Below are 26355 nucleotides of genomic sequence, written 5' to 3'. Positions count from 1 at the left end.
TCTTGATAACCGCTTTCTGTACAATGTCATGAACCTCCATCCATAGTTCTTCAGGTACTCTGTGTATCAGACCTAATTCCTTGAATCTATTTGTCACTTCCACTGTATAATCATAAGGGGTTTGATTTAGGTCATATCTGAATGGTCTAGTGGATTTCCTACTTTCTTCAATTTAAGTCTGAATTTGGCAATAAAGAGTTCATGAGCTGAGCCACAGTCAGCTCCCGGTCTTGTTTTTGCTGACTGTATAGAGGTTCTCCATCTTTGGCTGCAAAGAATATAATCAATCTGATTTTGGTATTGACCATCTGGTGATGTCCATGTGTAAAGTCTTCTCTTGTGTTGTTGGAAGAGGGTGTTTGCCATGACCAGTGCATTCTCTTGGCAAAGCTCTGTTAGCCTTTGCCCTACTTCAATTTGTACTCCAAGGCCAAATTTGTTTGTTACTTCAGGTATCTCTTGACTTCCTACTTTTGCATTTCAGTCCCCTATAATGAAAAGGACATATATTTTGGGTGTTAGTTCTAGAAGGTCTTGTAGGTCTTCATAGAACTGTTCAACTTCAGCTTCTTCAGCATTACTGGTTGGGGCATAGACTTGGATTACTGTGATACTGAATGGTTTGCCTTTGAAACAAACAGAGACCATTCTGTTGTTTTTGAGATTGCATCCATATACTCATTTGAATGCAGAGTTTCAAAGAATAGCAAGGAGAGATAAGAAAGCCTTCCTAAGTGATCAATGCAAAGGAACAGAGGAAAACAATAGAATGGGAAAGACTAGAGATCTCTTCAAGAAAATTAGAGATACCAAGGGAACATTTCATGCAATGATGGGCACAATAAAGGACAGAAAGGGTATGGACCTAACAGAAGCAGAATATATTAAGAAGAGGTGGCAAGAATACACAGAAGAACTATACAAAAAAGATCTTCATGACCCAGATAACCACGATGGTGTGATCACTCACCTAGAGCCAGACATCCTGGAATGTGAAGTCAAGTGGACCTTAGAAAACATCACTACAAAGCTAGTGGAGGTGATGGAATTCCAGTTGAGCTACTTCAAATCCTAAAAGATGATGTTAAAGTGCTGCACTCAATATGCCAGCGAATTTGGAAAACTCAGCAGTGGCCACAGGACTGGAAAAGGCCAGTTTTCATTTCAATCCCAAAGAAGGGCAATGCCAAAGAATGCTCAAACTACCACACAATTGCATTCATTTCACATGCTAGCAAAGTAATCCTCAAAATCCTCCAAGCCAGGTTTCAACAGTACATAAACTGTGAACTTCCAGATGTTTAAGCTGGATTTAGAAAAGGCAGAGGAACTAGAGATCAAATTGCCAACATCCGTTGGATCATCAAAAAAACAAGAGAGTTCTGGAAAAACATCTACTTCTGCTTTATTGACTACCCCAAAGCCTCTGACTGTGTGGATCACAGCAAACTGTGGAAAATTCTGAAAGAGATGGGAATACCAGACCACCTGACCTGCCTCCTGAGAAATCTGTATGCAGGTCAAGGAGCAACAGTAAGAACTGGACATGGAACAACAGACTGGTTCTAAATCGGGAAAGGAGTGCATCAAGGCTGTATACTGTCACTCTGCTTATTTAACTTATATGCAGAGTACATCATGAGAAATGCTGAAGCACAGGCTGAAATCAAGATTGCCAGGAGAAATATCAATAAACTCAGATATGCAGATGACACCACCTTTATGGCAGAAAGCGAAGAAGAACTAAAGAGCCTCTTGATGAAAGTGAAAGAGGAGAGTGAAAAAGTTGGCTTAAAACTCAATATTCAGAAAACCAAGGTCATGGCATCTGGTCCCATCACTTCATGGCAAATAGATGGGGAAACAGTGGAAACAGTGAGAGACTTTATTTTTGGGGGTTCCAAAATCACTGCAGATGATGACTGCAGCCATGAAATTAAAAGACTCTTGCTCCTTAGAAGAAAAGCTATGACCAACCTAGACAGCATATTAAAAAGCAGAGACATTATTTTGCCAACAAAGGTCCATCTAGTCAAAGCTATGGTTTTTCCAGTAGTCATGTATGGATGTGAGAGTTGGACTATAAAGAAACTGAGGGCTGAAGAATTGATGCTTTTGAACTGTGGTGTTGGAGAAGACTCTTGAGAGTCCCTTGGACTGCAAGGAGATCCAACCAGTCCATCCTAAAGGAAATCAGTCCTGAGTAGAGTATTCATTGGAAGGACTGATGCTGAAGCTGAAGCTCCAATACTTTGGCCACCTGATGTGAAGAACTGACTCAATGGAAAAGACTCTGATGCTGGGAAAGATTGAGGCAGGAGGAGAAGGGGATGACAGAGGATGACATGGTTGGATGGCATCACCTACTCGATGGACAGGAGTTTGAGTAAACTCCGGGAGTTGGTGATGGACAGGGAAGCCTGGCGTACTGCAGTCCATGGGGTTGCATAGAGTCGGACATGACTGAGCGACTGAACTGAACTGAACTGAATGACCAATGTTATTTAACATCTTTTCATGTGCTTATAGACCATTTGCATATCTTCTTTGGAGAAATGTCTATGCAAGTTCTTTGTCCACTCAAAACAAAAAACAAAAAACCCCACCTATTTATTTATCTATTTGGTTGGGCCAGGTCTTAGTTACAGCATGTAGGATCTAGTGTCCTGACCAGGGATCAAACCTGGGCCACCTGCATTAGGTGTCTTAGCCACTGGACCCCAGGGAAGTCCCATCTTTGGCCATTTTTTAAATTGGTTTGCTGTCTTTTTGCTTTTGAGTTGTTAGAGTCCTTTATATATTCTGGATACTAAACTCTTATCCAATATATGATTTGCAGAAAGATTCTCTTTTATTCTGTAGGTGGTCTTTTAACTTTCTTGAGAATGTTCTTCAATGCGCAACGGTTTTTAATTTTGATGAGGTTTACTCTATTTTTCCTTTCACCCCCTTTTCCTGGCAGCCCTACTCTGAATCAGACCTGAGAAGAGCATCTCTCACGGGCTAGGTGTGGTACTGGGAGCTGCAGGAGACATGGGTTGAGTCAGACCACCCAGACCATATGGAATCTCATGGAAGGGAAGTGACACAGGTCCTTGACATGAGGCAGAGATCAACCTGAGATGGGTACAGATGAAGCATCTGACTGGAGAAAATCGGTAAAGGCTTCCGTGAAGGACATTTAAAGAAAGGTGGAACTGACTGACATAAAAATAAAATATTGATTATGAGAGCAGTCAATAGTTTAGTCTAACTGGCATAGAGGTTGGTGCAATTGGAGAGGTAGTGTATGGACATATCCAGGGGCTGGAATGATGTGTGCTTGGTCAAATCCAGTGCTTCTAAAATGGTCATGTGCTCACATATCACTTGGAGAGATTGTTCGGATTCAGGTTCAAGAAGTCTGAGGTGGGGCTATCCTGCTTTTCTACCAGATTCCCAGGCAATGCTAGTGTTGCTGGTTCAGGGTTCACAGTCTGAAGAGTGAAGATGTGGTTCATTCATTCAACAAACATTCTGAGCAGAATGTCACGACATGCCAGGCTTGGTGGTGAGCAGAAGTGGATGAATGAGACATGTTTTTGCCTTTGTGCAATTTAGCATTTGATAAATGATTTTTTTTAAAGCAAACATGAAGATTCTGTTAATTTATAATTTATTAAAGTGTTATTGCTGTAATTGAAAATGTTACAGAGACTTTTAAATTCAGTCTTGTGTAGAAAGAAATATATTAAGGGAAATTATGTGAATAAATATTCCCACGAAATACATCTGAATGGTTAAAAAATACTGGAAGAGAGCTCTCAGATGGTAAATGTCTTTTTTTAAATATTAAAAATTTCAACAACAAAATGCTAGTAACCACCATTCTATTTTCTGTCTCTATGAATTTGACTGCTCTAGGGACCTCATATAAGTAGAATTGTACAGTGTTTACCTTTTTGTGATTGATTTATTTCACTTAGCATAATGTCTTTAAGCTCTATCCAAGTGGTAGTATTGGGGTTGCTGGGAGGAGGGCAAGAGGGATTCCATCTTGAAGACTTAAGGCAGGATGTGAACTGGGCCTGAACCCTGTTAACCATCGTTACAGAAAAACCAGGAAAGCCCCTTCTCACAGGTGACAAAGACTGGAAGTAAGGGTCAGGTTGTCTCAGTTAGATTAACGATAACATCTGCACCTGCATGTTGTAATTGTTAATTCTTCCATGTCTGCATGTTGTAAAACTAATTACTAATGTGTAACTAGTCATGTAGCGGAGGGTATAAAACTGAGTCCTCCGAAATCATCATGGGCCTTGTTGGGAACCGATTCCCCTGGAACCGCTGGCGTAATAAACTGTTCTCCATTGTCTTGAGTGTCCTCTGAGGTGTGTTTTGTGACTCCAGATTCTACAATAATTTGTGTCCTTTTATTCATTTTTAATTTTATTTTTGGGAGGGCACAGTGCGGCATGTGGGATCTTAGTTCCCCAACCAGGGATTGAACTAACTGAGCCCCCTGCATTGCAAGCTCAGAGTATTAACCACTGGACCACCAGGGAAGTCCTAGAATTTCTTTCCTTTTAAAGGTTGAATCCCATTCTGTTGTTTGTTTAACATTGGTTGTTTATTCATCTGTTGATGGACACTTGGATTGATTATACCTTTTGGTTATTGTGAATAAGTTACTATGAAAATGAGTGTACAATTATGTCTTTGAGTCCTTGTTTTCAATTCTTTTGGGCAAATACCCACAAATGGGATTGCTGGTGTTACTGCTATTTTTAAATGAATTAATAAATAATTATTTAAAAACTTTCCTGAAGTTTTTCAAATAAAATAACCAGTAATACAATCATACCTACTGATGTAACCCACTTATATGGTCTTTTTCTGAGAGGGGTCCTTGATAGTTTTTGCGAGTATAGATGGGTCCCTTAGATAAAAAAAAATCAGGAACTGCTCATCCAAGGTAGTGGCAGAGGTGACGAAGAGCTGTGGCCAGTGTGGAGAGGTAGTTAGGGGTTAACATTGCCCGGATCAAGTGACCTTTTAAAGTGAGAGTCAGGGTGACCTCTAGGTTTCTAGCTTGTACCACAGGGAGAGGTGCTAAGGAGACCCAGGGGCAGTGGGGGAGTTGATGAGGTCAGGTTGGTCCAGTAGAGTGAGGGGACTATAGGGCACCAGGTGGTGGCAGTGTCTATGTAGTTTGTTTATTTATTTGGCTGCACTGAGTCTTTGTTGCTGCTGCTGCTAAGTCGCTTCAGTCGTGTCCAACTCTGTGCGACCCCACAGACGGCAGCCCACCAGGCTCTGCCGTCCCTGGGATTCTCCAGGCAAGAATACTGGAGTGGGTTGCCATTGCCTTCTCCGCTTGTTGCTGCGAGCGGTGGCTATTCTCCAGCTGTGATGCGTGGGCTTCTCATTGCCGTGGCTTCTCTTGTTGCAGAGCACAGCCTCTAGGGAGTGTGGGCTTCAGGAGTTGCAGCTACCAGTCTTTACAGCACAGGTAGTTGTGGCGAATGGGCTTAGTTGCCCCATGGCATGTGGGGTCTTCCCAGATCAGGGATTGAACCTGCATCTCCTGCAGTGGCAGGCAAATTGTTCACCACTGAGCCACCTGGGAAGCCCTCTAGGTATTTTGTTTTGAGGAGCCTGGAGGAGATGTGAGCTGCAGTTAGGAACATGAGAGTTATTTGCTTTGTGTTTCTTCTCTTCAGCCAGGTCATGAGCTCTAGGAGGTCAGAATCAGGGCAGGCTTATAGTTATCCAGGTATGCATGCCCAGAGGCTAGATATAAATTCTTGGGGGGTGGTAGGTGCATCTGGGTGGTAGGGCCATACTACTGAGATAACTACAACCCACCTCTCCAGACACTCTTTCCCCAGCAGCCGATGCTGGGGGTGCAGGTTCCATCCCTGGTCAGGGAACTAAGATCCTCACCTCACAACGGACCCCAAGCAAGGACCACCAGCTGGACCCAGACAACCCATAGAATTGTGCAAAACTATTTTCAGCCATTAAGTTTTGGACCTATTTGTTCCAGGTACAATAGAAAACTGCAACAGTCTCCCTCATCAGACAAAGTTGTTGTTGTTGTTCAGTTGCTTAGTTGTGTTTGACTCTTTGCAACCCCATGGACTGTAGCACACCAGGCTCCTCTTGTCCTCCACTATCCCCCAGAGTTTGCTCGAATTCATGCTCTTTAACATCAGACTACGAGTTCCCCCCAAAAGCAGGAGTGGGTGCCCTGACCACTGCAGACCTCTGGTCTGAGTCCAGAGCCTGAGAAGGACCAAGTGTTCATCAAACATTCCTCGAGTGAATAAATGAAACCCATCAAAATTCCACCGGTCACCCTGAGATAGAATAGATTTATTAGCAAGAGGTAATCAGGAAACATATATTTTTACAAAAATGGAAATTGTTTTCCAAACAAGCTGTAAGTTGAAATATTGTAGGACTTGAAATAGAATTCTCATACCACTAGGTATTGCTTACAGCAAAAGTTGTCTGTTGGAGTGGAGCATGCCTGCCACTTCAGAGTTGACCTGTGTTTTCTATACTGTACAATGTAAAAAATAGATGGTAGTATTCACAGAATAAGCACTACAGTACTATATTCCTGCTAGAAGGCATTTAGACAGGACTACAGTATATGCAATAAAAACACTTGGTTATTGAGTTTCTAAATCTACAGTGTGGTACTATTTTTCACAAGGCATACAGACTGGGAGCATCTCAACGTAAGCTTTGTAGTGACCGCTAGGCGGCTCAAAGAGGAAAAGTGACATTTTTCACGTGTTCTCAACTTGCAGTGGATGCTGGCCGCCTTCGGCAAAGTCGACACGACTTGGTGTTGTGATTCTGTTTTCCTCGGGAAGTTCTGGGGCCTTGTCCAGGGTTACAGAGACCGATGGTCATGCCCCCTGGTGCTATTTCTAGAGCCAGGAGAGGCATGGTGCCTGAATGAGGCAGCGGCCTCGGGGGCTGTCGCGGGGCACAGTTCTCAGCGGACAGGACCCTTTTCCCTCCGGGTCACTGGGAGGTGCGGAGTTTGGAGACCTGCGATTTGGGCTGGAAAAGCTGCTCTGGAAATCGGCGTCACCATCAGCAGGAAGATTTGTCGATGACCAGACTCTGGGGTATGGTTCCCCCTCCCGCCTCCCCCCACCCCCCACCCAGTAATCACAACTACATGGAACATGCCGGAGGATGTTGCCTGGCCAACTCAGCCCAGGGGCCTGGGTTGGGGACGGACAGAAGCAGGACGGGTGAGTAAGAGTCGTGTATGCGTGGGGTCTGTTTTCCCTTTGGAGAAGAGTAAGGGGCTGGGAAGGACAGATTGAGAGGACGGTTGATGAAAAGAACCAGGCACTGCAGGAGACAAGGGTGGGGGGCGGGCAGACCAAGTCTTAAACGGTGCAGAAATTCATATTCTGGTTCTATGGGAATCTAAGAACAAGAACGGATTTGTATTCTTGGAGAAGCACATACTAAAGAAGAAAACCCAGAGAAACCAAACGACTATGTACAGTATCATATAGCACGTGTCCATGGGAGCGGCTGGATCTGGACTGGGTACCGGCTTCAGGTGGGGAGTTTTGGTTCTATTCGGAGAGAAGACTCGTAGAGGCTTTCTTCATCCATTACAAAAGATTGGTCCAGTAAATACTGGGTTACCTGAGAAAAGGGAAAGAGAAGAAGGAATGCAAGGTGATGGGATCTCCATAATATACTAGGTGGACACTGAGTGTCTCTCAGGAATCAGGCAGCATCATGGGGAGAGGGGCATCAGGCTTCCACATGAGGCAAAGATGCATTAAAAACAATGTGTCTTTTTTTTAATGTTTATGATTTTGCTTCTTTATTATTATTATTTTTTGGCCACACTGCAAGGCATGTGGGATCTTGATTCATCAACCAGGATTGAACCTGTGTCCCCTGCATTGGAAGGCGGACTCTTAACCACTGGACCACCACAGAAGTCCCTGTTGTGTCTTAATACTATTTTTTAGTATTGTCTTAATTTTTGTCTTCATAGTAATAGAAAATCACATACGGTCACAATTACTCTTGACCACCATTTCTGTGGTTGAGTGTTAGAAGACATATTTTAGGCTCATATCAAAAAGTCATCTATATCTATGGGACTTGCCTGGTGGTCCAGTGGCTAAGACTTCACACCCCTAATGCAAGGGGCTGGGGTTCCATCCCGGTTGGGGAACTAGATCCCTACATGCTGCAACTAAGAGTCCAAGTGCTGCTGCTAAAGATCCTTCATGGTGCAACAAAGACCTGGTGCAGCCAAATAAATAGATATTTCAAAATACAATCATCTATATCTATGGGCTTCCTTGGTGGCTCACCTGGTAAAGAATCCGCCTGCAATGTGGGAGACCTGAGTTTGACCCCTGGGTTGGGAAGATCCCCTGGAGAAGGGAAAGGTACCCACTCCAGTATTCTGGCCAGGAGAATACCATGGACTATATAGTCCATGGGATCGCAAAGAGTTGGACATGAATGAGCAACTTTCACATTCGCATTCACATCTATATCTATACATCTAAAATGTCAATTGTAGCATCTAGGCTGTGGATGTATGGGTGTTCACAGTTGTTTTGTGTGTGTGTGCTCAGATGCTTCAGTTGTGCCTGACTCTTTGTGACCCTATGGACTGTAGTCCGCCAGGCTCCTCTGTCCATGGGATTCTGTAGGCAAGAATACTGGAGTGGGTTACCATTTTCTACTCCAGAGACAGTTCTTTCAGTGTTTCCATATGTTGGAAAAATGTTCTTAAACATCGGGATTATGTAGCATGAGAGAGAATCCCCCAGGAGCCGACCATGGAAGTTGAGGCTGTGTAAGAAAGGAGGCTCCCTGTTCTTCCCCACAAGAGAGTCACTCCAGGGCAAAATCTCAGAGTGGAAAATCAGGAAGAGTCATCAAATGGCTTAAATTATTCTCCTTCCTCCATGTGCCCCACTTCACCCAGCTCCCGAGTGCTTTTCTGAACTCCTGTGTGTTAAATGTACGATGAGAGATCAGAGCCCACATCTCACAGACAGACCCCCACCCTTCATAAAGAATCTCTCCAAGGCTCAGCGGTGGCTCAGATGGTAAAGAATTTGTCTGCAACATGGGAGATCTGGGTTCCATTCCTGGGTCAGAAAGATCCCCTGGAGAAGAGAATGGCAACCCACTCTAGTATTCTTGCCTGGAGAATTCCATGGACAGAGTAGCTTGGCAGGCTACAGTCCATGCGGTCACAAAGAGTCAGACAGGACTGAGCAACTAAACACTTTCATGTTTCCAAGGTTCAGTGACTTGTCAGTTGTTTGGAGCTGAAGGTTCATGTTTTTCTACAGACACTTAGATCAGGAGGAAGAAAACAATTACATTTCTTAGTATGTAATCGGGAACCTTCTGATAGCCGCTGGAGAAAAATTAAGTCGTTGTGAACTTCTTTGTTAGTTGACCTTCTGCTACTGTGAGGGACAGACCTGGCTGTCTAGGATGCTGACCATTAGTCACAGATGAAAAGGTTACTGTGTCTGATTAATGGCTCTCAACCAGCATCTCCAGGAAGATGACCTCAGATTTCACATCTAGACGAACTCTGATAAAGATGTGGCAATCTTACAGCTATGGGAAATAGACCAGACTTTTATTTTTTTCTGTCTTTTAAAAAAATACTTATTTTTATTTCTTGGCCATGCCATGTAGCATGTGGGATCTTAGTTCCCCAAACAGGGATCGAACCCATGTCTCCTGAAGTAGAAGGGCAGAGTCTTAACCACTGGACCGCCAGGGAAGTCCCAGGACCAGACTTTTATATCTAGCTAGTAGCTTCATACGAACAGTTCTTTGTAGAGCACAAAATCTCAACCCTCCAAACACTCTGGAAATCAGCAGACTGGTCAGTTTTCTCCACCGTGAGCATTTGTTTCCCTAAAGTGTTGCTTCTGTTGAGACTGGCAGCAAACACCACTGCAAAGCTGTTAACAGAAGAAGCCTGAAGGGCATGCTTAGCATGCTTAAGTCTCTTCAGTTGTGTCCCACTCTTTGCGACCCATTGTAGCCCGTCAGGCTCTTCTGTCGATGGGATTTCCCAGGCAAGAATACTGGAGTGGGCTGTCATTTCCTTCTCCAAGTCTAAAGGGCAGTAACATTTATTTGTGTTGCACATTGGAGCTTGAGGGCAAGTTTAAGAAGAGGGTAAAGGCCTAATACAGTGCCTGGTACCTGGTATGTGTTCAATAAACACTTGCCAAATGAAAGAATGAGTGAATGACAAAGGAAAAAGCGGCAGTTGATCAAGGTTTCTCTTCTCCCTGTGGCTATCGGCTATAAGACAGAGTAAGTTCATGGAACCTGGCAGGAGACAGGGCAAGTCTATCACGAAGGAGTGCGTGCATGTTCAGTCGTGTCCGACTCTGTGACCTCATGGACTGTAGCCCACCAGGCTCCTCTGTCCATGGGACTTCCCAGGCAAGAAAACTGGACTGGGTTGCCATTTTCTCCTCCAGGGGATCTTCCCAACCCAGGGATCAAACCCAAATCTCTTACGTCTCCTGCATTGGCAGGCAGATTCTTCACCACTGAGCCACCTGGGAAGCCCTAAAGAAATATGTGCGTGTGTATGGTCTGCTAACAGAGTGAAAAAAAAGTTTTGTTGTGTTTGCAAACACAAAGAATGAGTGATGCGGTTGGCATTGGGAGGGGAACTTACTTGGAGGCTGGGGGACTTTCTGTTGGGTGCCCTTTCTAGCTGTGAATTTTGAAACTGGTGAGCATTTCGAAAAGATGTGATAAACACGGCCTCTCTTGCCTCTGGGGAGACTAGGCATGATTCTAAGCCATCCTGTGGCAGGTAAAGATCAGACGGGAGCTATGGGATGACCACAAGCTCTGTCTGAAGGAGGGGGAACTCCTGGCGGGTCAGGGGACAGGATGCAGGGAGGAGGGGCTTCCTGGAAGGGCCCAGGGAATTCAAGGCAGAAAATGCTTGGGTTTGGAGGGGGAGGGGAAGAGGCAGGAAGGAGGGGGGTGCTGCCACAGCACTCGTGAGAAATCAGAAGTGACTGCAAATGCTGCCAGCTCACCTTTGCTTGGTGCTCGATCTTGTAGGCAGTTTGTTGAAACTGGCGGATCTCTCGGATGATGTGGGATATCTGCGGGAAGGAAGGAGAGTTTTAAATATTTATTTTAACTTATATTTATTATTTATTTGGCTGCGCCAGGTCTTAGTTGCCACATGTGGGATCTAGTTCCCTGACCAGAGATCAAACCTGTGTCTCTTGCATTGGGAGCATGGAGTCTTAGCCACTGGGCAACCAGAGAAGAACCAGGAAGGTGAGTTTTAGAAACAATTTGCTCTTAGTACCATCCCAGGAACCCCTTCCCCTGAAGAACAGAAGGGACATCAATAGCCATCAACTCCGCCTCTTAATTCACCTCCTGGGAGGTGCTACTGAAGCATCACGATTTTCCTTATACCAGCAACCTGCTTCAAAGGCTGATCCTTGGTAAGAATCAATAAATCTATAGGTTATAAGGGGTAACAGACTATCTGTCCTTCTCTGACTTATTTCACCAAGCACAATATCCTCGCGGTCCATCCACATTGCTGCAAATGGCAGAACCCCATTCAATTTATTTATTTATTGAAGTATAGGTGATGCACATTATTATATAAGTTACAGATGCACAACAGAGTGATTTACAATTTTTAAAGGTTATACTCCATTTGTAGCTATTATAAAACACTGGTTACATTTCCTGTGTTGTACAATATATCCCTATAGCTTATTTTATACATAACATTTTGTACCTCTTAGAACTCCATTCTTTTTTCGGGCTGAATAATATTTCAGTGTGTGTGTGTGCATGTGTATGTGTGTGTATATATATACACACTACATCTTCTTTTGGAGAAGGAAACGGCAACCCACTCCAGTATTCTCGCCTGGGAAATTCGATGGACAGAGGAGCCTGGTGGGCTGCAGTCCATGAGGTTGCAAGAGGCAGAAACGACTTAGTGATTAAACCACCACCACCACCACCACATCTTCTTTATTCATTCATATAATCTATAAAAACACTGAATCATTATGTCATATACCTGAAACTATCACAGTATTGTAAATCAACTATACTTCAATAAAAAGATCCATATTCTGAAATGTAAAACATATATTCAGTCAGATCACACTAAAGATGAAAATTATTTTAAAGACTCACAGATAATATAGTAAGAGAAATTACCAATCATTTTCTTTGAGTAGTGAAAATAAATAAATGAGTGATTTTGTTGCTAAAAAAAAATCCTGATGACCCTGATGCTGGGAAAGATTGAGGGCAGGAAGAGAAGGGGGTGGCAGAGGATGAGATGGTTAGATAGCACCACTGACTCAATGGACTTGAGTTTGAGTGAACTCTGGGAAATGGTGAAGGACAGGGAAGCCTGGTGTGCTGCAGTCCATGGGGTCACAAAGAGTCAGACATGATTTAAGGACTGAACAACAACAAAAATTACACTATGTGATTGAGAGAGAAACACATCACTTGATCAGTGGTGCCAGCTTATCCAATATCCTAAAATAGCTCCTCTCAACTCCAGCAACAGCTAAAGGCCACTTTCCATGTGCCCATGGTGTGCAAGACCAAACAAAGTCTCCCCATCCTGCCACTAGGACAGTGCTGCCAACTTGCCCTTGACAGAGAAATCTTACCAATTAAACAAAACCTTAGGAGGAAGCCCACGACACAGAACCAATACAAATGGAGGCTCTCTGGCTGGAGAAAACAGGGGAGAAAGATGGCTACAAACAAGGCTCCCTGCTGGAAGGGGGTCTTCATCTCCCCTCCCAGGTCCTAGATTTCTCTGGGGAAATTGGAAACCTACTTGCTTAGGAGGTGTTGCAGAAATGATCCTGCTATGGCCACATAAAGCAAGGGCTTGTCTAGGACTTCCCTTGTGGTCCAGTGGTTAGGAATCCGCCTGTCAATGCAGGGGACACAGGTTTGATCCCTGGTCTGAAAGATCCCACATGCCTCGGGGCAAATATGCCCAGGCACCACAACTACTGAGCCTGTGCTTAGAGCCTGTGAGCTACAACTACTGTAGCCCATGTGCCAGAGAACCTGTGCTCTGCAACGAGAAGCCACTGCGATGAGACGCCTGTGCACTGCAACTAGAGAAAACCCATGTGTAGCAATGAAGACGGTCAAAATAAATAAAATAAAGTTAAAAAAAAAAGCAAGTGCTTATCTGAACAACACTGGATGGGCTTGGAATAAAGATACACCTTTTGGAGTCAGACAGAACCCCGGACCCAGCTCTGCCCTTTACTTAGGGGTGATCCAGGATCTTGGTGGTTCTGGATCACTCCCAGCCTCAGCCTGCTCCCCTATAAGGTGGACAACACCCACTCCTCAGCCTGTAGGCGTTAGAGGAGGAAATGAAGTACAGCTGGCTCAGGGCAGGCCAGTGCTAACTGCCATGTAAGGGGGTGACTGTTCTTATAGGAGGAGCTGGGCTCAGGCTCCCCGCCAGTCAGCCAGGCCTGGAGGCAGAGCTCTGGTGGGCCCGGGCTCGGGGGTTTCGATGTCCTCCTGCCCCTGCCCCCCTCTGCTGCGGGGAACTCACCATTCTCATCTTGGAGAAGTTGACCAGGCCGTCCTCTGTGTAGTTGGGCGTACCCTCTTCAATGAAGGCCAGGTCGGTGAGGTACATCCCCAGGTAAGGGACACAGGGCGGGTCGCAACTTTGAAGCAAACGGCATTGACAGAGGTTTTTCACTTAAAACGCTGGCGCCTCTCCCAAGAACACACCCCCGTGGGTCGCTCGCTTTGCTGGACGGAAAGGGGTTTCTATTTGCCAGGAGTTAACAGTAGCGCTTGGGCCTGAACTGCCAGTGGGGCGAGAGGGTCAGCCTCCGGGTGGTGCGGGTGACGTGGTGCCAGCTGGGGTTTCTCAGTGGACCATCCCCTCTCACCCCAAGCCTGAAAGCCCCCCCTACCTGTCTGCTCCCCCTCCCAGATAGAGTCCTGGGGCTTGGCTGCCAGCCCCCGTTGGGCTCTCCTTTCATCTCTCCCCTGAAAGTCTCCATCGCAACCCCACCCCAGAATCATGTCCTGGGGGTGCCTTGCAGCGCCACCCCCATTCCCGCCAGTCACCCCCAGAATATCTCTCCTCGAGATGGCTCTGCCTTTGTTTCTCGCCCCTCTGGGACCTCTGCCCACCCGGGCACTGAGCTACCAGCACAGAAAGCCCTGCTCTCTGAGACCACCGTCCTGGATGTGGTCTGGGCGGGGGGTTGATGGTGTTTGTGGGGGATGGGCCAGGCCTCTCTGATCTGGCTCTGAAGCAGGGGTTCCTGTCACTGGTCCTTCATGCCCCGTCTGGTGCCTCTTATGGGGTGCTGGGTCAGGGGGTGATGCTGTGATGGCTCTGGTGGTCACTCTGCCCCAGCAGAGCTCCTTACAACTCCCTCGAGGGACTCCCCACACAGTGCTCTACAGACTCCTCTCAGCTCAGCACACAGCCGCAGCGACCCTCCTTTCTAGCCCATCTCACCTCTGTCTCCTGGTGGCAACTCTGCCTCTCCAAAGGGGGTCAAGACAGGGGAGGATTGTAGAGCAAGGACAGAAACCTGGTCTCAGTCCCCTGTCTGCTTGCTGTGTGACCCTGGGCCATATCTTTCCCTCTGGTCCTTAGGCTCCCCTTGTACAACAGCACTCAAGTTAGCTGAGACAATTCTAGGTGATTTGAGAGTTGATTTTAGGTGATGCTCAGACACTGTTTAAATAAATCGATTCATATGATGGTAAACATTTGATTTTCACCCCCACCACCCAGCATCATGAGTGTCAGCATCATGGTTTTGACACTTCCTAACACTTGCCATTTCCCTCACTCTTTCTTTTGTTTTTGAACAAACAGTAACAGGACTCACTAAGGATCAGAGCCTTGGCATACATCAGGATCTGGTAAGAATTTAATAACATTGTTTTCACTGTATTTATTTTTTATGGTAACCATATATATTTATGGCAAATATGCTGGTTTCCCATTTGCTGTCATGATAGTTTTTCTTCTTTAAATAAAAAAAATTGATATATTTCTGGGAAATAGTTAATTTAAAGGAGACTATTAAGGACACGCAAATACAGCTGACACATGGGTATGGCAAAGTCTTAAAGGAGGTGGATTTTTGGAGTTTGAGAAACAGTGGAGAGGAGAAATATTATTTGAACTGTCAGTCTTGACTCTTTCATGGGTGTTAAAATCAATTTGGTAAGTGTTGATCAGATTTAAAAGTTTTAAAAAAGAGAGAAGAGGGAATATCTGAGTTCATTGCATGGTCTAAAATTGCTTTGAGACATTTTTGTCCCTGTTAGGCATATATGGGTTTGTATACAGGGTAACACTGTCAAATATAATTTTATTTTTTTCTTTACTGCAGGTTGTGAAAAAGGAAAAAAAAAAGCAAGAATCATGCTGTCATCAGCAGACCTCTCTGAATCCTTCCGGCCATTAATAGTCCATGATTGTTATCGAGTGGGCCAAAAAGTTTGTTCCAGTTTTTAACATCTTATGGAAAAACCAGAATCATCTTTTTGGCCAACCCAATACATACTTGGTTTTCCATCAGACTCCAAATCTGAAGCACAGGCTGGTGGATCTGATGGAGAAAGAGTTCAAAGGTCTGATAAGCCACTCTGGGGCTGGAGGGATGACTGGTGGGTTCTGGGGGTGCCCCACTCCTCCTGCCCTTGGTGGGCACCAGGCAGCCTGGAGAGCTTGGAGGACCTCTTATCTCAGACAGAGGCAGAGGGAAGACCAAGTGACTGCTTGCTGACTGTAAATGACTGAAGGAAGCAGGATGTTTCTGAATGCCTCACGGGGTCCTGACCACCCAGACCAGTGAAAAAATATCTGGGGTCCTCGGGCCACTAGGTGATTCCCTCAATGATTTACTGGGGGTTATGATCCAGGTGTGGAAAGATGATGGGTGGGCAATTTAGTCACTTGCATGTGGCACCGCCAGTCCCGGACTCTATTCTTGTTCATCACCTGCATAGTAAGAGGCTTTAGGGAACAGCACACTTCATTCAGTCATGTACGTATGCGCGCGCGCACACACACACACACACACACACACACACACACACACACACACACCCCAGAATCCAGAGCCATGAGGGAAATAAATGGTGTTGTCAGAGTGGCCAGAGTAGGGGGCAGTGGGGGCAGAGAGGCTGGAGGAGGGCCCCCAAAGGGCAGTACTGTGTGGACACAGACCATGCTGAGCATCTGAGTGTACAGGGAAGCATAGTGCGGGCTTTGTGTGGGCAAAACACCTGATGTGCGGCTAGCTCTGAACTCTCCACGTGGGCATCTGGCCTGTTGGGTGGGGTCCAGCCTTGCCTTGCATTAGGGCTTGGCCAACAAGGCTGTTATGGGTGGGGGCAGAGCCCTCACATGCCTGTACCTGACGTTCCAGGGAGCAGAAAGAAAGTGCCCACCCCCAAGTCTAAAATCTGCTTCTGGTTTCCCAGGCAGCACTTAGACATGCATGCCAAAACCTGGTGACTCCCGGCACCTGGATCTTATCTATGATCGTTTGGGGCCCCCAAGCCTGATGTTTCTTCGAAGAAATTCCTGATGATGTCAAAGGAGATGAAAGAAATGAGCTGGCACCAGTGACTGAAAGCAAGATGCAGCTTCCTGATGGGGTTCTCCACCGAACCCCAGGAAAGGGGTGGTGACAAGCAGGGGTCACCCTCTGCTCCACACCCCACCCCACACACCCACCCCTGGCTGTGGACTGGACTGCCCTCTCTTACAAACTTCTGGTCTGGGATCTCCTCTCTTTCTCAGAGAGGGGATGAGGGCCACCAGGGGCTCAGCTGGAATCCCTGCGGTCAGGACCAACAGTTCTGGTATGTGGTGGAGGGAAATCAGGTCCTCAGATTTTGGGGAAATTTTTCTTTGGTAAGGCTCAGAATCCAACATTGGTTTTTGCCACCTGGATTCTACCTGCTCTGTCATTTCATGAGCAAGAGACTGGGCTTCGCTCTGTGGCCACAGGCTGAAAATATAGATGCAAACAGTTATTTGCTCTTGTTGGAGCCCCTGAAACTCCAGGACTGTGGACCTATCACATCTACGTACATAGATGGATGTCCACACCATCAGGAGGTCATATGAGGTGGCCTGCTGCTTGGCCAGCAGACTTGCTCCCTGAGAGCTGTTCCCATCCTCCAGTTAGAGGAATAGAGGGGAAGGGCTGTGACAGGAGCAGCGAGAGCCTCGCTCCTACATGCCCTCTGCGGGCGTCCTATTCAAACTAAAGACAGACATGCCAATGAGCAAGCATCTGCTGGGTTAAGATTACACAGATGGGCAAAGCTGGAACTGGCCCCTCAAGAGCTTGCGACAAAATTTTACAGCAAAATGTTGTTGGGCTGTGGGCAGCTTCTGGTCACTGGGTGGATGATAGGAGGGGACAGTCTTGTGGGTTTCACCAGAGTGTGGTTTGAGGAAGGAGAAGGGGGAGATCACGTCCATGTGGGGGCATCAGAGCAGCGGACTGATGGGGTGCACACAGCAAGCCTTGTAGGTGGCTTAGGAGATATTTAAGAGAGTAGCTTGGGACAGGAGGTAGGATTTGGGGGTGCAGTCTTGGCTGGTAAAGCTAAAAGGCCATGTGCTAGCCTGGGTGCTGCGCAAGGCTGCATATTATGATGACAGACTAAAAAGGACACCCGGGACATCAGAATAGGTCTGAGGACCCATGGACCCACACGGCGAGGCCCATCATGAGCTCCTTGTCTGGGTGACTCACCAACTGTGCCCACCTACCACCTCATGCCCTCTGACCTCTGCCCCTCGTCTGGTGAGATGACCCCCAAGTCTTCACATACTGCTGCTTTATGCATAAATCTTGGTGCTTCTGGAGTAAAAGGGGGTAAACACATGTCCCAGTCTGTCCTTCCCCTGCCTGGCCTGGCCTGCATCTCCGTAAGGCAGGAACCTGGTTTGCATAAAGGTCTCAGCGGCCAGAACGCCTGAAGGCCACTGTGCCCTGCATGGCTGGGTGAAGAGGTGTCTAGGAGAGGCACTTACACAGGCCCACGGGGAACCTGAAAGAGGGGAGACAGTCAGGATGGGGACGCAGACAGAATGGGGACCACGGAGGCGGCGAGGCCGTGGCGGCGCTGGGCGAGGAAGCCATGTGAAGGAGGCAGATGGAGCAGCACCTGGGGGCGGACGGACGGACGGACAGGTTGGTGAATGCAGGGGGCAGCTCCCCACAAGCACAGTCCACGGGGGCTCGCAGAGCCCAGGCGGAGGAGACACAGCCGGACAGCACAGATGGGTGGAACATCTGTCTGAGGACACAAACAAAGTGGAGATGATGGTCAAGGTGATGGGACACAGAGCCAGCACGAGGGACACACCAGGGATGACAGGAGAGAAATGAGAAAAGTGGACAGGGCTGGCAGGGTGGGGGTGTGGGGTGTTGAAGTCACTGGCAGGGTTGGAGGTGTGAAGGGTTCCATCCCCAGGTGCTGGGGGCTTTAGCGGGCCTGGTGTGAGCAGTGGTCATGGGATCCCTCTTGGAAAGGAGGAGAGGTGCTCCTGGGCTCCATTGGAGCCAGAGCCCTGGGGTCTTCCAGGCACTGGGAGGTCCTGCAAGTGGCCACCTAGGAACGGAGAGCAAGGGCGAGGGCCAGCCCAATAGGCCATGTGCTCCAGTGCCCGAGAGGAACTCGGAGGCAGAGGCTAGTGGAGGAACCCCAAGTGAGCATCTAACGAGACTGACAGCAAACCCCTATTTCAGGTGAGTGTATGGCCTCGGCACGTGACAAGGGGCTGAGTCACTGTTGCCTGAGGAGAGCTGGCCTGGCCTCTCAGGCAAACCACAGGGCGCTGGCTTGGGTCAAGGCTCGGCTCTGTCACCATTTCCCCCAATCCTTTGGCCAGCCACTAGCCCCTCAGTGTCCTCGTTTGGAGAAACATCATGGGAGATTTTGTCTCAGAACGTGATTCTCAGTGGGGGCAATTGTGCCTCCCTGAGGGTATCTGGCCATGTCTGGAGACCTTTCTGGTCCTCATAACTCGGCGGGGGGCAGGGGGATGGGGGCACTGGTCCCATGAGTAGAGGCCAGGGATGTTTGTATGCTTTCGTGCACAGGACAGCCCTTACCACAAAAACTATCCTGGTCTAGGGACTTCCTTGGTGGTCGAGTGGTTAAGACTCCATGTTTCCACTGCAGGTGGTGTGGGTTTGATCCCTGGTCAGGGAACTAATATTCCACATGCCCCAAGACTGGGGAAAAAAAAGTAAAAGAACCTGCCTGCCAATGCAGGAGATGCGGGTTCAGTACCTGGGTCGGGAAGATCCCCTTGAGAAGGAAATGGAAACCCAGTATTCTTGCCTGGGAAATCTCATGAACAGAGGAGACTGGCAGGCTACAGTCCACGGGGTCAAAAAGAGTCAGACATGCCTGAGTGGCTTAACAGCAACAAAAGGACAAGAGGACCGAGGTTGAGAAGGTTCACTTCCTGGGCAGTGTTAACAGGGCCAGGGAAGTCACCAAGTTTGCAAACTGTAAAGTGCCAATTATTGGTAAAATCGTATTTGTTTGATTCCAAGATACCGTTGTCTGTAAAATGCACTCTTGTTTTGATGACTAATTATCAAGTACAAAAAGGAAATGCAAACATATGAAATAAACGCATTGACTATGAGATGTAGCCTGACATCAGAAATGGTAAAATAGAAAATAAAACGTGCATTTTGGAATCAAGGAATCCGGCACCCCTATAATTGCCATCATATCTACTACACTTCTCAAGACTATTCCTGTGTCTCTCTCAGAAAATGCCCCAACACCATGAAATTTCTTTGGGAGATGATGGAGGACAAAGCTGACCTGCCCTGGGGGTCTGGGGATGTGTAGGGATTGGTCTTGTGGGCAGACAGATGGACAGACAGACAGACAGGCCTCCTGCTCCGGCCAGGTGAGGCACATGAACGCCTCTGCAATGCAGTTCTATGATTTAAAATATAATGGTGACAAAATGACACACAACTTACTTTTTCAGAGCTTCTCTCAGATTCTTAAATCTGCCCTCTGATGACACAAGCTTTTGGAGCTTGTCAATCAAAGCTTTAGTCTGGAAGGAATTAGAAGCATTTACTAGCACACAGCACAGGTCAAAGCCCGCGGCTCTGGCCCACACTCCAGGGCCTTGTTCCATCCTGAGATGGGGCAGGTGGGTTCGGGGACTTCCTGGGTCTAAAAACTTGACCCTGAACTCGTGAGGAGGTGGACAAGGATCTTTGCTTTGTGTGTCCAGGCTCATACATCTTTCAGAAACTATGGGTGAGGCCAGGAGGGTCCAAGTGCTGGGGTCCTGAGACCTGGGCTGTTGGGAAGGACATGGTGGGTCCAGAGAGCCGGATCCAGAACAGGGCATCACTGATGTTTCACCATCATGACCCTTCTCATCACTGTACCCAAAGGATGTGACCATCTCCTCACACCTTCACTTTTATATAGCAGGGGCACCACCCAAATTTAACAGGCTTCCCAGGTGGCGCTAGTGGTAAAGAAACTGCCTGGCAATGCAGGAGACATAAGAAACTCGGGTTCGATCCTCGGGTAGGGAAGATCCCCTGGAGAAGGGTATGGTAACCCACTCCAGTATTCTTACCTGGAGAATCCCATGGACAGAGGAGCCTGGTGGGCTACAGTCTATAGGGTTGCAAAGAGTCAGACACCAGTGAAACGACTTAGCATGTGAATTTAAGAATCAAGAAAAAAAAGATGGTGAATAAACTTATCATCAAAGAAGAAAAGACCTTGATGGAGAAGAGTAAAGTCTGCAGCAGAGGGTCCTCTCTGCCAAACGACCAAGGCAGGCCCCGCCCACATATTAGGTGGAGCCACTCAGGTGGCAGGTGTTTGTCTTAAGGGTCCAGGTGGGTGCTTCGGAGCATGTCCTGGGTTGAGCCTGGCTTAGTGCTTCTTCCCCCGCACGACCTGGGGAAAGTCCCTCACCTCAGAGCTCCTCAGCGCCCTCATTTATAAAATGATGAGATGAGTAGTGACTTCCTTTCCAGCACCAAGCCTCAAGATCTAGAACATGGTTGAGAAACTGGACCAGAGACCTGCCGTGCACCATAGGATTAATTTTTATGTGAGAAACCTACCCACAGAAAACAACAAGCCAAGTCTTCATTTGGATGGAAGAAGAGATCAGTGTGTGCTCTTCAAGGAGAGAGAATGGCAAAAGACACCGTCCTTCCATGCTGGTCCCTCCATGTCAATTAGAAATGTGGTTGCCTGGTTTGGACCAACCCTGCTCAAAGCAAAAGTGTATTCTGAGTCTGATGAAAGAGACACATGCTAGGAAGGAAGAAGCCCCATCAGGCCAAGGGTGGATGATTCTGCTTTCGAGATGGCTGCTCTCAGATGCCCAGGCCAACCTCCACCCCAGGCTCCCAGCCACCCTCCAGCACTTGGCCTCTTTCCAGAGCTGTGCCCTTGCTTCCTCTTCTTTCTCCTCCACCTGCAGAGAAATGAGATGCTGCAGCTGAGGCCAGATGTGGGGACTGAGGGTCAGAGCTCTTGGTGGGCTCTGTTGCCTCCATACTCAATACATCCATAGGCAAGTTCACACTCAACGCACATCCAGAAAATGGAAGGGTGGGTCCAGATGTTCCTTAAGGGCAATGCTCATTCAGATAGTCCAGAACCATGGGTGACACAGCAGTTACACACTCACATAGCTCCAGGTGAGGCGTCACCATGCTCGTTGTCATTGTTTTTCAGCTGCTAAGTTGTATCTGACTCTTTGCAACCCCATGGACTGCAGCATGCCAGGCTCCTGTGTCCTTCACTATCTCCTGGAGTTTCTCATGTCCATTGGGTCGTTGATGCTACCTAACCATCTCATCCTCTGCTGCCCCCTTCTCCTGCCCTCCATCTCTCCCAGCATCAGAGGCTTCTTCAATAAGTGAGCTCTTCACATAAGGTGGCCAAAGTATTGGAACTTCAGCTTCAGCATCAGTCCTTCCAATGAATATTCAGGGTTGATTTCCTTTAGGATTGACTGGTTTGATCTCCTTGCTGCCCAAGGGACTCTCAAGAGTCTTCTCCAGCACCATGATTTGAAAGCATCAATTTTATGGTGCTCAGCCTTTTTTTGGTGCTAGTGGTAAAGAACCCACCTGCCAAAGCAGGCGACATAAGAGATGCAGGTTCGATCCCTGGGTTGGGAAGATTCCTTGGAGGAGGGCATGGCAACACACTCCAGAATTCTTGCCTGAAGAATTCCATGGACAGAGGAGCCTGGTGGGCTATAGTCCATGGGTCTCAGAGAGTTGGACAGATTGAGCACATGCACACACTGGCTGGCCCTAGGTCTTGAATGACATCCTGGAGGCAGGCCAGATCATACACCTTGCCCTCTAACTGCCCTCACGTTGCATTCTCCTAAGAGAATGGAAGACTTCAGGATGGTCTAGGCAATTCCCTCCCAATTCTATGACAAGGGTGATGTAGCCAAAAAATGAATGAAGCCAAAAAATTCCCAAACCCCCAGTGGGAGGGGAAAACAAAGCCTGGTCAGAGGGCCTCTGGAAAAGATGACATCATTCTGATGGAACAGGGCAGAAGAAGAAAGATGTTGACCCTGAAATGGGTCACTCGGACTCTGCCCATAGCCATGTTTGAACCTCGACAGACTGAACAGCCTATGTGACCTGGAGGTTCTACGGCAGCCTCGCTCAACCTCAGACTCCAAGAGTTCATGAGGTCGTGTGCCACATGTGGGCAGATGTGGCCAGCAGCCCTGAGCTCCTGCACTGCCAGCCCCTGTTCTTCCACTCGCAAGAGAGGCATCTTCCAGCTTTTGTCCTGAGCCCGGTATCCCTGTGTGCTAAGAAGCAAGTGGTCCAGCCTCACTGGGTGAGGTGAGGATGGTAGGGGTGCTCTGCAGTCCTGCTGTCATCTGGAGCTGGAGTGACTGGTTGGCAGTGGAAGGGCAGCAGAGATGTCCCAGGATGCCCTGAGTATGGCTGTTTATCTAAAGAGGAGGGATTTATGGACCTGCTGCCTCCCTGGGGTGTGGAATCATGAGCTGTCATTGGCATGAGAAGAGTAGTGAGGAGCAGGTGATGAACAGAATCATGAGGGGACACAGTATGCCAGTTCAGAATGGCCCAGATGAAGCAGGCTCCTTGGAGACCCTGGGCCCCACACAGCTCACCTGGCTCTAAGACCAGACACTATATTACTGATGCCTTTGGAGGCATTCCCTGACCCCTGGTGGTCCCTGTCCAGCTTTCAGGGACATCCAGTGCACCCAGGAGGTGGCCCAAATGCCTCCTCTCAGGAGAGCTGTCTCCTCATGACCCCAGGGCATAGAGCTTTATTCCTGAGGAAGACTCTGCCTTATGGTTTTTCAGAATCAGGCTCTGAGTGAATAACCATTAAATTCATATATAAGATCAGCAACTGTCTGATGGGTAACAGGGACAAGTTAACTCTCTGGGGGCCAGAAGGGCTGTGAAATCAAAGTCTGAGGAGAGGACTTGAAGGATCACCTGATCACCATCTTGGAAACCTGCAGGTTTGGACTGAGATCCCCCCAAAGTCACCACTCCTTTGTCCCAACTCAAGGAGGAGAGTGTTGGGAGCAACAATTACTGTCATGTGTCCCACTCTGAGGTCCTGACTATTCAAGTGGGAATTAAAGTCCCACAAGGTGCTAGTGCCACACTGTGGGCCTGATATCTGGTCTCAGGTGAAACAGCAGAAGAGGTTCTCTAGTTTACCTGAGGTGTCGGCCCTCACCCTGTCCTGCATCCACCGACGGACGGTGGCCCTCTGGTCTCCCTGCCCCAGCCCCAGCCCAGCCCAGCTTCCTGCTGGTACCTGCTTAGAGACTTTGAGCCACGTCTTTTTCAGCCGGAAGATTGCGCTCCGGTTCATGGACGAGGTGATCTCCAAAACAGCATTGTAGTTGTGTAAGCATCGGCATATGTCGGCCACGGCCACCCACTTCTCGATGGTGCTCACCCTCGCGTTGATGTCCTCGTTGCGGACGATTTCTGAGGCGATCAAGTTACTGATCTTTAAGCCCATGCGATAGGACAAGAAAAAAAAAGTAAAGGGAATAAGTACTGTAAAGATAATAAATCACCATTATTTGCAGATGAAATGATTGTTTGAAAATTTTCGGAAGAATGAATTGGAAAACTGCTAGAATAACCAACAGAGCTCATCAGGATAGCTGGTTAAAGATTCAGTATACAAAAGTAACTTTTTAAAATATAGTAGCAATACCAAATTGGGCTCCAAAATCACTGCAGATGGTGACTGCAGCCATGAGATTAATAGATGCTTGCTCCTTGGAAGTAAAGCTATGACAAACCTAGACAGTATATTAAAAAGCAGAGATATCACTTTGCGGACAAAGGTCTGTATAGTCAAAGCTATGGTTTTTCCAGTAGTCATGTACAGATATGAGAGTTGGACCATAAGGTCCAACTGAGTGCTGAAGAACTGATGCTTTCAAATTGTGCTGGAGAAGACTCTTGAGAGTCCCTTGGACAGCAAGGAGATCAAACCAGTCAATCCTAAAGAAATCAACCCTGACATTGGAAGGACTGATGCTGAAGCTCCAATACTTTGGCCACCTTATGTGAAGAACTGACTTACTGGAAAAGACCCTGATGTGGGGAAAAGATTGACAGCAGAAGGAGAAGGGGCCAGCAGAGGATGAGATGTTTGGATGGTATCACCAACTCAATGAACATGAGTTTGAGCAAACTCTGGGAGAGTGGAGGTCAGGGAAGCCTGACATGCAGCAGTCCTTGGGGTCGCAAAGAGTCGGACACCACTGAGCGACTGAACAACAGCACCAATTAGAAAATACAATGAAAAAGATATCACCTTCAAAATACCAGTGGGAATCTGTTAATTACCTAGAAACTTTAATGAGAACTATGTAGGATGCTCCATGAAAAATAAAGTTGTCAAAGGTAATAAGAGGACTGATTAAGGAAGAAAAGGATTAGAGTTCAAAATGGGAATGTAAATATTTCTTTTTTCAAAACTAACAAGCAAGTTTAATGCAATCCAATAAAACATGCAATGGGAGTTATCTTGAAAGTCTGACAAAGTGATTCCAAAGTTTATCTGGAAGAACAGTTAAGAAGAGTGAAGGTCTGAGGGAATCTCCTCCCATACAACTGAAGCTTGGAGAAGACACACACTTTGGGGCAACCCTTGTCTCATTCACATATCCAAGGACTCCTCTACCCCACCTCCAAAGCAAATAATCACATATACACAAACAAACTAAATGCGGGCTGGACTTGGAGCAGCCAGGGGTTGAGGAGGTAGTGGAAGCTGTAGATCAAACATCAGAGAAGTAGAACTGCAAGGAACTGGGGCAGCAGGAAATACTGGCTTTGCCTATATATTTCTTTGCATTTCCTTTGAGTCTACAATTGTTTCAAAATTAAAAGTACAAAAACACGACTTGTTATTAAAAAATAAAGATAACAGGACACTTACAGATGAATATAAATTATAGGGCTTTACCACCCAGAAATATTCTTCTTTAGAAAAATTTCTAAAGGATGTACATAAAGAAGAATGAGTTATAAAATGATGTAAGAATGGAAAACTACTGAAGTGAATCAGGAAGGAATGATAGCACAAAATAGCACACATATTATAAGCCTTAATTAAATGGAAATTGTATTTTTTCCATAAAGAAAATACTGAATTGAAAACAGTTTTACACATTATATAATTTTTTAAAAAAGGAATAGATTAGTCAAATTTTCCAGAGAAGAGAGAAAGAAGCAATATTTGCTATGAATATTTATTCTATGAAGCTAGTATAATCTTGATATCAACACCAGATACAGATAACCTTAGAAGAAGCAAAAAGTACGCACCTTTTTGTTTAATATAACATGAATATGTTATATTCGTCCATGGAATGCAAGGATATTGACTATTAGAGAAAAATCTATAACTGTCATTCATCGCATCAATAGATTGAAAGGAGAAAAGCCATATGACCATCTCAATAGATGCAGAAGAAAGTTGATAAAATGTAATACTTATTTATGGTAAAAACCATTATTAACAAACAAGGAATAAGAAAAATAATTTCCTTAACTTGATAAACAAACAAATTTTATCCTAAGTGGGGAAATATTAGAAGCACTCTTGAAGGTGGTTCAGACAGTAAAGAATCTGTCTTTGATGTGGCAGATCCGGGTTCAATCCCTGGGTCAGGAAGATCCCTTGGAGGAGGAAATGGCTACC

General features: G+C 46.7%; 1 protein-coding gene across 3 annotated transcripts in view; it reads right to left on the bottom strand.

Annotated features, from left to right (window-relative positions):
• Window positions 1–6336: 6336 nt before the first annotated feature.
• RASGRF1 (Ras protein specific guanine nucleotide releasing factor 1) overlaps window positions 6337–26355 on the bottom strand; it is a 101800-nt gene continuing 81781 nt past the window's right edge. Inside the window, exons 23-28 of one of the 3 annotated variants that reach the window (XM_081546752.1) lie at window positions 23944–24141; window positions 20097–20176; window positions 18253–18384; window positions 13634–13751; window positions 11088–11156; window positions 6337–7665 (exon numbers count right to left, since the gene is read on the bottom strand). In XM_081546752.1, coding sequence (XP_081402878.1) covers window positions 7573–7665; window positions 11088–11156; window positions 13634–13751; window positions 18253–18384; window positions 20097–20176; window positions 23944–24141 — 690 coding nt within the window. In that variant the 3' untranslated portion in view covers window positions 6337–7572. Of the gene's footprint in view, window positions 7666–11087; window positions 11157–13633; window positions 13752–17611; window positions 18385–20096; window positions 20177–23943; window positions 24142–26355 lie in introns of those variants that run through there. The other 2 variants (XM_081546753.1, XM_081546755.1) reach the window with 2 other exon arrangements.

Source organism: Giraffa tippelskirchi, chromosome 12, assembly GCF_054371585.1.
Source record: "Giraffa tippelskirchi isolate mGirTip1 chromosome 12, T2T-mGirTip1v1.2.pri, whole genome shotgun sequence".
In the NCBI taxonomy this organism is placed as follows: domain Eukaryota; kingdom Metazoa; phylum Chordata; class Mammalia; order Artiodactyla; family Giraffidae; genus Giraffa; species Giraffa tippelskirchi.
This window is presented reverse-complemented; position numbering and strand designations above follow the sequence as displayed.